This window comes from Ahaetulla prasina, chromosome 3 (genome assembly GCF_028640845.1).
Source record: "Ahaetulla prasina isolate Xishuangbanna chromosome 3, ASM2864084v1, whole genome shotgun sequence".
NCBI classification, from domain to species: Eukaryota; Metazoa; Chordata; class Lepidosauria; order Squamata; family Colubridae; genus Ahaetulla; species Ahaetulla prasina.
In genome coordinates, this window is record NC_080541.1 from 156,347,612 (window position 1) to 156,361,945 (window position 14,334).

The 14,334-nt window shown below is 34.8% G+C and overlaps 1 protein-coding gene and 1 long non-coding RNA gene across 5 annotated transcripts in view; one reads left to right on the plus strand and one right to left on the minus strand.

The window, feature by feature from the left end:
* Positions 1–14,328, plus strand: part of USP33 (ubiquitin specific peptidase 33) — a 44,291-nt gene extending 29,963 nt beyond the window's left edge. For both annotated transcript variants that reach the window (XM_058177134.1, XM_058177135.1), the window contains exons 16-23: positions 612–792; positions 948–1,074; positions 1,799–1,965; positions 2,663–2,744; positions 3,946–4,054; positions 8,115–8,217; positions 8,653–8,721; positions 9,931–14,328. In XM_058177134.1, coding sequence (XP_058033117.1) covers positions 612–792; positions 948–1,074; positions 1,799–1,965; positions 2,663–2,744; positions 3,946–4,054; positions 8,115–8,217; positions 8,653–8,721; positions 9,931–10,088 — 996 coding nt within the window. In that variant the 3' untranslated portion in view covers positions 10,089–14,328. The remainder of the gene's footprint in view (positions 1–611; positions 793–947; positions 1,075–1,798; positions 1,966–2,662; positions 2,745–3,945; positions 4,055–8,114; positions 8,218–8,652; positions 8,722–9,930) is intronic.
* LOC131195331 (uncharacterized) overlaps positions 1–14,334 on the minus strand; it is a 29,967-nt gene that overhangs the window by 12,725 nt on the left and 2,908 nt on the right. For all 3 annotated transcript variants that reach the window (XR_009154415.1, XR_009154414.1, XR_009154413.1), the window contains 2 exons: positions 10,123–10,214; positions 9,161–9,249 (listed from right to left, as the gene is read on the minus strand). This is a non-coding gene — a long non-coding RNA (uncharacterized LOC131195331). The remainder of the gene's footprint in view (positions 1–9,160; positions 9,250–10,122; positions 10,215–14,334) is intronic.

Genomic DNA, 14,334 nt, shown 5'->3' on the forward strand with positions numbered 1-14,334 from the left:
GTTCTGTAAATGATATATTTGAACTTCCCATATACATATACATTAACAACATGTCATGTCAGTGTAGTTTCCGTTTAGCAGTGTTGGTGTAGAACAGTGCCAAGCATAATAATTGTTGTTGCCATGTTGTTTGCAACTTTTTTCAGGTCACAACCTGCATTAGTGATGGGTAACATGTCATCCCAACCAAATAAATATTCCTAAAAAGAAATACTAGTAAAGAATATCTGCCAAGTTTGAGGCACAAATATAGATGATTGCTAGATGTATCATATAATAGCTATTGTGATGTCATAAAGCACTTTCAAATGGAGCAGTAAAAACAACCCCACAACTAAATACTGGGAGCAAAGAAGCAAAATTGGAGGTTGCAGAAAGGACTTAAGACATTCTCTGTTTCATTACCGCCTTTCCTAAAGAAACCACAGTGTGCTATAGAATAAGGAGATTAAATAAAGATTTCTGTGGTAATTTATTTTTCTATGAAGAAATTTAAAAAGTCATTAGCCGTTTAATAAGAAATCTGTGCTTAAGTATTAAAATTAAATATAAGCATCCGTTTTCAAATAAACGGATGCTTATGATCCGCTTCTTTTGATTGTTTTTCACAGATTTTATGTATTCATCTCAAAAGATTCAGACATGATCTTATGTTTTCCACAAAAATTGGAACTCATGTATCCTTTCCTTTGGAAGGACTTGATCTTCAACCTTTTCTTGCTAAAGACAGTCCTGCTCAAATAGCAGTTTATGACCTTTTGTCGGTCATCTGCCACCATGGAACTGCAATCAGTGAGTATATATAACCTGTTTTCATAGGCTATGTGTATGGTATGTTACATCATTTAGCAGCTGATGTAAACATGTTATTACATTAATCTGTACCAATCTGCTTTTCCTGCAATTTTAAAACAAAAAAATTCTCTTAATTTTGTTCTTTAATTTAGATGGGCATTATATAGCTTATTGTCGAAATAATTTAAATAATCGATGGTATGAGTTTGATGATCAAAGTGTCACAGAAGTAACAGAATCAACTATCCAAAATGCAGAAGCTTACGTTCTCTTCTACAGGTGAGAAAGCAAGTTTGAAATTGCAAAACATTGGTTAGATGCCGAGGTTGTCATTGTCAGCGAAAGTATTGTTTGAACAGAGTTTTGCTTAGTTGATGCTCTCACAGGAAGAAAAAGAAGGGAGACAGTACTGCAAATCTTTCTTCTGGACTTAACAACTTGTAAAATTTTTCTCTGGCTAGTTGATGACAGAACTAAAGATAGAGAGAATCTACAAAAATATTCTCTCTTTTGCAAGGAAGCTTATTTTTTAAAAAAGTGATACAAGTCTGTTATTCATAACAAACAGTTTGAAAAAAAAACCAGGATAGTTATTTCCAATTGTTAGAGGGTTTATTAGTTTTAATTGTAAGTCAGTATAGCTTTTTTCAAAGTGCTTCTTTTCAGGAATTAATATGTTTTTCTCTGGTTCTAAAGAGTAGTTCCGAGTTCAGCTTATCATGAACTCAAAATATTTTGAAGATATCAAGATTTGAAGTAACTTTGCTTTTTTAAATTTGAAAATTAGCACATAGTATGCAATATTGAGTTTAGCTATCTTAAAGTTAATATTTTTAGTCATACAGCATAATAGAGATCTTAAAAAAAATTCTTAGTTTATTTCAACATAAGTCTGGATAAGGTCCTTTCCTCCATCAACATGTAGAGATTACCTGTTGTTAACACTACTCATTTCAAAGCAGCATATATATTAACTGATGTTAATAATGCCTCTTTTCAAAAGAAAAAGTAACGAAGAAGCTAAGAAAAAGAGAGAGAGAGTGTCAAGCCTTAATGTAATGGAACCAAGCCTCCTTCAATTTTATATTTCACGTTTATGGCTGAATAAATTCAGAACTTTTGCTGAACCAGGACCTATTTCAAACAATGATTTTCTTTGCATACATGGAGGTGAGACTGCAATTGTATAAAACTATTCTCCTATGAAAATAACATTTCATTATCTGGAAAAATGAATCCTACTGTTTTTTGTAACTTGAGTTTTTGACCATTTTTGCCATCCTATGTATTTTTGTCCTTACATCTTTTAATTGGAATTTTTATTCAGTTAAATAAGAATTTCACTCTTTAGTCAGTTAATTTGTTTTTTGATTATTCAGATCAGGGGTCTCCAACCTTAGTAACTTTAAGGTTTGTGGACTTCAACTCCCAGAGTTCCTCAGCCAGCAAAGCTCTGGGAATTGAAGTCCACAAGCCTTAAAGTTACTAAGGTTGGAGATCCCTGATCCATATCACAGCCTGAATTTTTTTTATATAGCATCCATTTCTTCAAATGTAAAGCCAACTGGTTCACTGTTAGAATTACAGACACAAACTTGGGATAACTTACTATTTGAAAGTAAAAAATATGTATGTCCTTAATTACTACTCATGCCTTGTTAGGCTACAGTTTAATTCTGTAGTAAGATAAATTAGATTGCACCTATCCTTGGGGTAGAAACTCAGAAGCTTTAATATAAAACAGTAGGAAGTTGTTTCTTTCACATATGTTTTATGCTTTTACTGCTGCTGAAAAGCTGCATTACTTCAATGTTTCTACTCCCTTTAACTAAATCATATTTAACTTTTTAAAACTATTTCTCCATAGGAGTTCCTCCACACAAAGCTTCTTTTATAGAAGATCTAGTTGTAATGCTTCCTCAGAACATATGGGATAATTTGTATAGCAGGTAAACTTTTATTTGTGAAACCGATTACATTTGATGCCTGATTTTATTATGCTAAGGAAATAAAACATTATCAAAGAGAAGTTTAATTGGAATATCTACATATAGTGTAGTACAGAGCATTACACTGAATCCTGTGGTGGACTGGCACTTTCTAAGCCTCTTTAATCTAGCAAAACATCTATAAACAGAAGGTAGAAATACTGTTTTGGTTTATTCACTTGCATGCATGCACCTCTACTATCCATCTGAGAGTATGTGAACTGGCATGAGACAAGGATGATTCAGGATTCAGGAAAGAGAAAACCAATTAATTTCACTTTGTTTCTAAATACAAATGCATCTGCTGGCTCAAACAGCAATCTCAAAATAGAATTTTGTAAATAGGTATTATAGCTGCATTAGTGTTGCTGTTTTCAATAGAACATTTCTGTCCCCAGTAAGATTTACTCCACTGTTTAGATTTACTCCACTGTAGTTTAATTCAGGATCTGATCTATCTTTGCATGGCTAGGTTTTCTTTAAAATGCATCACTTAATTGCATTTGGAGAATTTCTTTTAAAAATCAGAAATAACGAAGTTTTAGTACATTAGAGGGAAAACTTGATGTCTTTGCCTTAATATAGCACTTCTCCGTAATCAGTTCTTTATAGGCACTAATTCAAGCATACATACTCTTGCAATATTTTAAAAGTACTATAGCATCCTCCAAAATGGGCTATAATATGATATTTATGTGTAGTTAAAGCAGGCATTTCAAAGCAGGGACTTAATATGATACGTATTTTAAAGAATTAAATACTTTTTCTTGCTGACAGACTTTCAAACAAATGTGGTATAATTAAGCAGATACTATCACACACATTTTCAAACATTCTGTTGTATAAAGCAACAAAGAAACAGTACAATGAAAAAAAATGTATTAGAAAGCAGTATAAAAACAAACAATACTCTTTTACATATGATCTGGAAAAAGTAAACAGTAGAACCACCCTTATTTCTAAGGTGTAAAAAAAGACGTTCACTTCTTGATATATCAGAACTAGTTTGGGAATAATAGATATACCATGCACAACTAATTCAGATATATGTGGCTAATTTCTACTAAAAAAAATGTGAACAAAAAAAGTTGCTTTCTAAATATAGTGTTTGATTCTATAAAATCTAATAAATGGGGATTTATTTAATAATTTATTATCACAGGTATGGTGGAGGACCAGCAGTTAATCATCTGTATGTATGTTATACCTGTCAAATGGAAACAGAGAAAATAGAAAAAAGACTGAAGACAGAACTGGAAATGTTTATTCGGGTAAATACGTTTTTTCTATTTTGTTATATTATGTTTGAGCTAGAAATATTTAAAATCAATAACTTTTATCTTGAGTCATTGTGAGCTACATATGGAACATTTTTATTAATTTCACACATTTTCTTTGTCCCCAGAGTTTGATTGGGGATCAGAGGTATTGAGAACTTCTTCAAAACTATGAAGTGATATGTGGGCTTTAAAAGGGAAAATAAAATATACTACCTCAGTTCTTCTACTAGTAGGACCCATCAAAGGCAAAGTTCCTTTGCAAATAGAAAAAAGTGAACAGCCAAACTAAGTTAATATTTTGAAATTATTCAAAATAATTCATAATTATTCTTGCTAATAAAAATGTAAAGTTTCATATTTTTTTAGCATCCATTTTGACATGTCATAATAGAGAATTTTAGAACTGAGAAAAAAATCATAGAAAATTTGATTTACAATCTGTGAAGAACAACTTCTGACTGAAAAGGAAATGGTTATTACAGGATGAAGCATTACACAGGATGTGTAAAAAGACACAACATGAAATTTTCAGGAGTTGGGGATTTTTTTAAAATGTATATCTAATATCCATTTGTTTTCAATGATATGCTTTCTAAGCATAATGAATATTATTAGAGTTTATATGAACAGTGGTGCTTAAAAGTTTGTGAACCCTTTTGAATGTTCAATATTTCTCTTTATTCTCTTAATTTTAGGACTTGTGTAAAAAACAGATTTTATGTCATATTTATGATGAAATTCAAGAGTTCACGATCTTTTAAGCAACATTGTATACCCTAAGTTTTAATGATAGATAATCCTTGACCAGAGTAGTAGTAGTAATAATAATAATAATAATAATAATAATAATAATAATAATAATAATAATAATAATAATAATAATAATATTTTAATTTGTATACCGCCCTTCTCCCGAAGGACTCAGGGCGGTGAACAGGCAGATAAAATATAAATACACACAATAATTAAAAACATCCCTTAAAAACTAATTTAAATGCCCAAAATGTTAAAAACGTACTCCCCGTAAAATCACAAAATTTTAAAAACCCATCCAATAAAAATCAAAATCAGGCTAGTCCAGCCATACGAAATAAATAAGTTTTAAGTTCGCGGCGAAAGGTCCTAAGGTCAGGTAATTGTCGAAGTCCAAGGGGAAGTTCGTTCCACAGGGTGAGCTCCCACAGAAGGCCCTCCCCTGGGGCCGCCAGTCGACACTGTTTGGCTGACGGCACCCTGAGAGTCCTCTCTGTGGGAGCGTGCGGACGATGGGAGATAGAAGCCGGCAGTAGGCGGTCCCGTAGATAGCCGGTCCTAAGCCATGGGCGCTTTAAAGGTGGTAACCAATACCTTGAAGCGCACCGGAAAACAACAGGTAGCCAGTGCAGTCTGCGCAGGATAGGTGTTATGTGGGAGCTCGAGGCGCTCCCTCAATAACCCAGCGCAGCGTTCTGAACTAGCTGAAGTCTCGGGTGCTCTTCAAGGGAGCCCATGTGAGAGCATTGCAGTAGTCCAGGCGAGAGGTAACGAGAGCATGAGTGACTGTGCATAAGGCATCCCGGTCCAGGAAGGGCGCAACTGGCGGATCAGGCGAACCTGATAAAATGCTCTCCTGGAGACGGTCGCCAAATGGTCTTCAAGGACAACCGACCATCCAGGAGCACGCCCAAGTTGCGTACCTTCTCCATCGGGGCCAATGATTCACCCCGACAGACAGCTGCATCTGCAGCTGACTGTACCGAGTGCCGGCATCCACAGCCACTCCGTCTTGGAGGATTAAGTTTGAGCCTGTTCCTCCCCATCCAGACCCGCACGGCTTCCAGACACCGGGACAGCACTTGACAGCTTCACTGGGGTGGCCGGGGTGGAAAAGTACAGCTGGGTGTCATCAGCGTACAGTTGGTATCTCACCCCAAAGCCACTGATGATCTCACCCAGCGGCTTCATATAGATGTTGAACAGGAGGGGTGAGAGAATCGACCCCTGCGGCACCCCACACATGAGGCACCTTGGAGTCGATCTCTGCCCCCCTGTCAACACCGTCTGCATCCGATCAGAGAGGTAGGAGGAGAACCACCGATAAACGGTGCCTCCCACTCCCAACCCCTCCAACCGGCACAGCAGGATACCATGGTCGATGGTATCAAAAGCCGCTGAGAGGTCTAATAGGACCAGGGCAGAGGAGTAACCCCTATCCCTGGCCCTCCAGAGATCATCCACCAGTGCGACCAAAGCTGTCTCCGTACTGTATCCGGGCCGGAAGCCGGACTGGAACGGGTCTAGATAGACAGCTTCATCCAGGTACTGGGGTAGCTGACATGCCACACACACAGAGTCATTGTTTCAGAAATTATTTTCTTCTTTAAAATTTAGGAGATATTTAGAGAAGTATCTGCCTTGAAAGTAGCTCATGTAGAATTGTATAGCACAGTCAAGCATCAGGAATTGACCACAGGAAATGCATTTGTTACAAAATGGTTTATGATAATTTGTATGTCATAAAATGTTTCTCAAAATTTGATGATTTCAGTTCTACAGGAGTTCCAGATTTTGAACACAGTCTTTAAGTTAGGTCATTTGAGTTACCTTGATTAAAAAACTGTTGCTCTATGATGCACTGTTTCGCTCAATTAAGGATTACACATAGAGGTTTAGTAGTATAATTGACAACCCATGATTAGCTGGGTCATTCTTTTAGAAATATTTCCTTAAAAGGTTCCTCAATGCCTTCGACAGTGGCAGAACTCCTAATGTACCGGCTTCACTGGAAAAGTTGAGATACCTTCAGAAATGTTACCTGCCTAAAAAATAACCTGTTGAACGCACAGCTAAACATCAACACAAGAAATGTTTTATGATATTTTGTATCTTGCCATAAACTGTTTTATGGTTGTTATGTCATTAAATATTTTATACAATTTGCAAAATTTCAATTCCATGGATGTCATAGCCACTGGATTTTGGATGCATTCTGTAACTTAGCCCATTTGGGGTATCTTGGTTCAAAATTTGTCACTTTATGATGCACTGTTTCAGTCAGTTGAAGGTTACAGGAACAATGAGGCTTAGAAGTATATAGCTACATTAGCAGAGACTATGTAGAGATGTGCTTTTGTTTTCTTTTAAAATTTAGGAGATATTTAGAGAAGTATCTGCCTTGAAAGTAGCCCATGTCGAACTGTATAGCACAGTCAAGCATCAGGAGTTGACCACAGAAAATGCATTTGTTACAAAATGGTTTATGATAATTTGTATGTCATAAAATGTTTCTCAAAATTTGATAATTTCAGTTCTACAGGAGTTCCAGATTTTGAACACAGTCTTTAAGTTAGGTCATTTGAGTTACCTTGATTAAAAAACTGTTGCTCTATGATGCACTGTTTCGCTCAATTAAGGATTACACACAGAGGTTTAGTAGTATAATTGACAACCCATGATTAGCTGGGTCATTCTTTTAGAAATATTTCCTTAAAAGGTTCCTCAATGCCTTCGACAGTGGCAGAACTCCTAATGTACCGGCTTCACTGGAAAAGTTGAGATACCTTCAGAAATGTTACCTGCCTAAAAAATAACCTGTTGAACGCACAGCTAAACATCAACACAAGAAATGTTTTATGATATTTTGTATCTTGCCATAAACTGTTTTATGGTTGTTATGTCATTAAATATTTTATACAATTTGCAAAATTTCAATTCCATGGATGTCATAGCCACTGGATTTTGGATGCATTCTGTAACTTAGCCCATTTGGGGTATCTTGGTTCAAAATTTGTCACTTTATGATGCACTGTTTCAGTCAGTTGAAGGTTACAGGAACAATGAGGCTTAGAAGTATATAGCTACATTAGCAGAGACTATGTAGAGATGTGCTTTTGTTTTCTTTTTTAAAACCATAATAGGAACCTTGATCCAACACTTTTTAAGCGTTTAATTTGTGGATATGCACTTGCTATTTGTAATTTTGGAGGGTTTTGAGGACAGTAACAGTGAATCTTAAGGCAGCTATGTTAGGCTTGTTCACATCTGCTTTTAGAATTTTCTTTCTGTCCTTCAGTTGAACAGAGCATTCCAAGAGGAGGAGTCTCCATCTATATTCTATTGCATCAGTATGCAGTGGTTCAGAGAATGGGAAGCGTTTGTGAAGGGCAAGGACAACGGTGAGTACTTTTGTAATTCAAAGAGATTGCAAGAACATGCTATATAAAGGATCACATGGTTTTAATTATGTAGTAAATAACTGCAGTAAAATCACAGGGCAGTTTTAATGTATTCTGTATGTTAAATAAAATAGAACAGCACATAATAAGAGTACCTGACAACTATGCATATAGATCAATAGTTCTGTTGGATCTGCAGTTAGGGTAGCCTTGATAAAGGGTTTAATGGGTGGATTTCTTTCAGTTACAAACAACATTTTTCAAACTTGTATGCAGCTGTTTCAAATTGTACACCCCAGATTAAAATGTGTATTTTGCTACATTTTATTATGTAGAGTTTTTAAATAATTTATAAAATATGAGACGAATTTTCTATGGGGCTTTTGTTTCTTTAAATAGAATTATCTTACATTGTAACATACTTTATTTCATTAGATCCTCCAGGTCCCATTGACAATACGAAAATTGGTGTCAATAAATGTGGTTCGTTTGTTCTAAAACAAGGTATGAATACACTGATAATAGTTCTCTGCATGCAAATTTACCAATGGTCATGTTCATTTATGGTTGATTTATGTATGATCTGTACATTTTTCCTATGTGATTTGTTGTTGTTCCATGAACAAATAAGCTCCTTCTATTCTCAAAAGTATAGAATATAGAGGAAGCTCCACATTGGGAATGGGGAATTTTAAAAAAAAAGAGGGTTATTTTCCAAGCCAGCAGAAGGCAAGACAAGAAACAGTGGATGGAAACTAATCAAAGAGGGAAGCAACCTGAAATTAAGGAAAAACTTCCTAACAGAACAGTTAACCAGTGGAATAGCTTGCCTTCAAAAGTTGTGGCTGCTTCATCATTGGAGGTTTTTAAGAAACCTCCTTGGACAGCCACTTGTCTGAAATGGTATAGGGTCTTCTGCTTGAACAGGAGTTGGACCACAAACCTTCAAGGTCCCCTCCAGCTCTGTTCTGACTGACGGGTTGAATTCATTGGCTCTCCAGTTAGCTTCGCATATAGATTGACTATATTCCACTTCACATAATGTAGAAAAAAGAAGAAATTACACACATTATTCTCTAGCCTTCAGCTATAATTAAAATGTCTTTAAATACTGTTGCATCAACAGGCTTATGTTGTAATCTATAGAATTCTTTACAATTCTTTATTGACCAATAGAATTCTTTATCTTTTATAGAATTAACTACTAAATAGGAGCAGTACTTGAAACGTATGTGACAAAAATCTTGTATTTAACACTTGTTATTGCTCTTAAAAAGGAACTCTGAATTTGTCTCTAAAAGTCTATATGTAGTTCAATGTGACTTGTAGAGAAATGGCTTTGTCATCTCGCTATAGTGATTTTCTGAACATTTTTTTTTTGTTTAAAAATATGGACATTTCTACCTTTATGGTACAAAAATTAAACTTTGAAAATTTGTGAACAAGTATTTTAAAATGTAAAATTTGTGAAAGAAATTATGTCACTTCAAGATTCCTTATAAGTTCCCTTTACATAATAACTCACAAAGGCAAAATAACATCAAATGGTAGATAATAGGTTGATCTATATCACATTAGTTACAGACTAATCCAGATAATACTTCTTAAATCTGAGGGGTTTTTATATTAAGTTATTTATAAGTACTGAAGTGCTTTCCAGATTTAATCTTTTAAATGTCAAGTAAAATTTACGGAAATACGTATGTTTTTTAGGAGCTGATTCTGGACAGATTTCCGAAGAAACATGGAATTTTCTACAGTCAATCTATGGAGGAGGCCCAGAAATCATACTGAGACCACCTGTTGCTCAAAGTGAATCTGAATCATTACAGACTGAAGATAAAGTAGAATTAGAAACACATAAACTGTAGCCATCAAATTAAGGAATGAATTCTTACAACATACCTTCCACTTAGCAACATACATTCCCAAGATTTTTCAAGTTGCTATTTTTAGCTTTATTTTTTTCTGTGAAATAACAATGGTAGGCATTTTATCTGTGGAAAGTGAATTGAAACACATATTGGTCAGTGACCATAATCAAGAACTGAACGGAGATTGAAACCTCTTATATACACATTATAAATATTAGAACTTTTCAGAGACTTTGGAATTGTGATCTTATTCTATATCATTGTATATATATATATATATATAAAATTTATGCATTATAAATGTAATTGGTCTTTTCACTTTAACTATAAATTACCAAGCTGTCTCCATTCATGTTTTATCAAGACAAGTTGTCAAGGTTATTGAACATCATTTGATGGAAAGGTGGCATTAGCAATTAAGAAAATAGAAATAATAAATGTTGTATGAAAACTCAGGAATAGTAATGTTTTCTTTGTGTGTCAGATATGTAAACTATTCAGATAAATCACTGTTTCAGTCAGCAAATATAAATAAACTGTACTGTTTAAATTCTTTAATATGTTTTTGCTGTATATAAATTATCCTCAATAACATGTAACGACAGATCTATAATGTCTAGGAATATTTGATTTTAAGAGCATGAAAGGGGTACGTTAATTGCTCATGCAATTTAGGATGTTTATAGTCTTTTTTTAATTCAGTGCATTAATAGTTCCACATGAAGAAAATTTATAGTAATGCAGTGCTCATTGGCATGATATATGATGTCAGATGTTGAATTGAATGCATTCAACGAGATTGCAAAACATTCTAGATTATTCATATTGAAATGTTGAATGTCATCCAAATGATTTTTCTTCCTGAATATTACCACAGTATAGACAATATTATGAAATGCTAGTTTAATAAAAGTTGTTTTTAAAATTGTATAAAGTGTTTGAACTTCAACTCAAATAAAGATACGTATCGCAGATTCATCCCACTGAACTTCAGAGAAATTAAAAAATGGAAGACAAGATTCATTTTGATTGGAAAACCCTTTGAAAAGAAATCACCTTTGTATAGAAATTGCTCATAAGGTGTAAAAGAAAAAGAAAAACTTGCTTTGTTAAATTGATCTTATGCATGAAAAGGAATGCTATCATTTACAAATAGTTATAGGAAAAATAGAGTGAAACATGTAAAGTTTACCAAATCTAATATTTGTCAATTTCAACTATTAACTTGTACTATTAGAAGCTGAGATGCATAGCTGGTACAAGTACTGTAAGCTTAGCTCAGGACTCTCAACAATGTTACATCCCTGATTCATCCCTGATAGGAACTAATGTTACACATTCGCATATAAACTTTATTTCAGAAGTTACAAAAGGTAAGAAAAAATTCTGTCCTTTCATCCCTCTCCTTCCATTCCACAGACGCTCTTGTTTTAAACGTAGATAAATACAATCACTTTGGGAAGATTAAAAATTCTATAGTGTTGTAATGTTGATTGATTGTGGCAAAACAATCTTTGCTGAATATATCTTGCCTTAATTGGTTATAATTCTAAACAAGTTTTACATCATGCAAATAAAATCATTTATTCTTAAGTACATACAATTTTGCCGAGCAGCATTAGTAATACTTTGAAGACCTACATTCATCAGGGCTGTGCTTTGGGTGCAAGCAAACAAATACAGCTTCTGCTTTCAATATCTTAAATGTAATCACTTTTCCGCAATGTAAATCCATTGCTGAAAATGGGTATTGGGGATACCCTGTGATGGACTGTGCCTACAAAGTGAGGTGGTATGGTGGACTACAGTGAAGCAGCAGTTTCCCAAGAGGTTGTTCATTCCAAGGAGGGCGAATACAGGAGACAACACATCCTGCAACTGGATAGGAATCAGAGATAGCCACTCCTGGAATCTCTTGGTAAATCCATTAGGGTAAGAGTAGTAAGGGTTTAGTCTGGCAAGATTCTCTCTATTTGGTGTGAACAAATAAAGAAATGGACTTTGGCTGGATTGTTTTATGTTCTTGGACTGGGCCTGGATAAATCCTTTATTAAAGAGGGAGGGAAGGAAAGAAGGATTTCTGATGCTCCCTTCCAGCTTCCCACAAGAAACTCAATGGGGAGGCCATCAGGAAGTCGGAACTTGCTCCTATTCCCACTGCTTTTTTGTCCATCAACCATATGTTCTACTCTGTTGGTTTGATGAGAAACTGTTAATGCAGATTCTGAATATTTTCAAACCAGCTATATATATATCCATTTGATTTTCTTGCCAATCAACCACTCTTGGCTGGTTTACAAAGTAGAACATCATGGAATACTTTGAAAAACACTTTGCTGAAGTTTAGATGCATTACACTAGTGTTCCTAAAATCAATCAAGGAACTTAACCAATTTAGAAAATGAAATAGTTTGTCTAGCAAGACTTCCCAAAAGGAGTGGGAGATACAGTATTATAACCATAATGAAGCCATGCCCAGACTGTCTAATTTAAACATTTAAGATGTTTAAAAGGATAATGGAGAAAATCAAGAATCCTTAAAACTGAGCCAGAGTCCTCCAGCAGGCTCTTGTGTTTACTCAACCAGATAAAATTACAGTAGAATAATTACACAAGTACTTTTTCCAAGCTACTCTAGCAAAATCACCTATTGGCTCATTGCCTCAGAAAGAGACAATAATCCATGGTAGCAATGCTACTGAAAGGACCAGAAGAACCATTTGGAATCTGTACCTAATTCAGTTCCTGAAATGCAAAGGGTTTTTGTTTTAAAATTCCTAGTCTAAGCCTATCCTGGAAAACATTTTGGATGTTCTATGTAAAAGGAGATTTATTAATGTATTTTGCTAATTGGCAATATTAAGAATATCTTCAAAACAAAAGTATAAATACAATGTACTGTAGATAGCATTTTGCATCTATATTTCAACAAAGATTTTGATGCATACAAATCTATTTGGTGAAAAACTTTTGCTTAAAAAACTAAAAGTCTGTTATAATACTACAGACTTACATATTCAACTTCTTTCCTTCTGTCTTTCCTTCTCTCCCTCCCTCCCTCCTGTCAGAGTTGAGAATAGTAAACAAAATCCTGTACAAAATATGGTTGTTGAACAATGCAGCATATATACAGATACACATAAAAAATTAATTTCGTTCTAGGTATCTTTCATAATATGCTATATCAATGCAAGATGTCCTGGTTCCCATAGCAACATCTTCTCTTCTTCCTGCTTTCCAAATAATAGATCAGAAAAAATTGAAACCCAGGGTACAGTGGCAGTTTCACATATGATTTCATCTTAGTACTGCCTTCAAAAGCATGTATATATTTTTAAAAATGAGATTTTCAACTACTATGATTTTTTTCACGACTTAATCAGAGGTGGTCAGAACCTTTGAAGAACGGAACACTGCTTTCCCAGTTTGACAAATTTCATCTACCTTAGAGACAAATGGAATAGATACTCTGTCGCAGTCCCGGTTTCCAAACCATTCACTCCACGGGCCCCATGGATGCAAGGGAACAAAAATTTGAGTTTGTGACTTTAAGCATCTTCATAGGCTATCACAGAAGTGTTACATTAATAAGGAAGTGAAAATTTGGGCCTGAATCTGCTCAAAGTAGTACCACCATATTCTGAGAATGTATCACTAACTTTTACAGGTGACTATAACTGATGTCAGATTCAGTTCTGGATGCCCCACATTATATTGCCAGAGCCAAGGAGAAAGAATTAAAATCAGTTGAAATTGATTCTAAAGATCCTGGCAATGAAGGAAGTGCACAAGGTAAGCCAGCCAGTCATACATACAAAGTCTGCCTATCAACAAACTTGTTAGGATGAAATATGGTTGTCATCTGCTTTCCCCCTCAAGCCAGCAGAACATGCTACACACCTGATACAAAGTTTTAAACAATCTCCCACATCCAGGAGTCCTATTATCATGGCAGAATTGCAATATCCCTTCCTGAAAGAATATATAATTGGCCACTATCCATTATTATAGAAAAAGGAATCAGTTTGAAGCTTTTATCTGTGCAGCAATCTAATCCAACTGAGCAGATCTAGTGCCTTCCTCCATGACCCCAACCATTATGGAGGATCTAATGATTAGTAGGAGAAGGAGTAACTATGGAAGAACATATTCAGGTTTACACAATACTATTTATTATAGTTTGTTCAGTGAGCCAAAAATATATATGATATGAAGCCTGGAACAGAAGAAAAAAATGGATTTA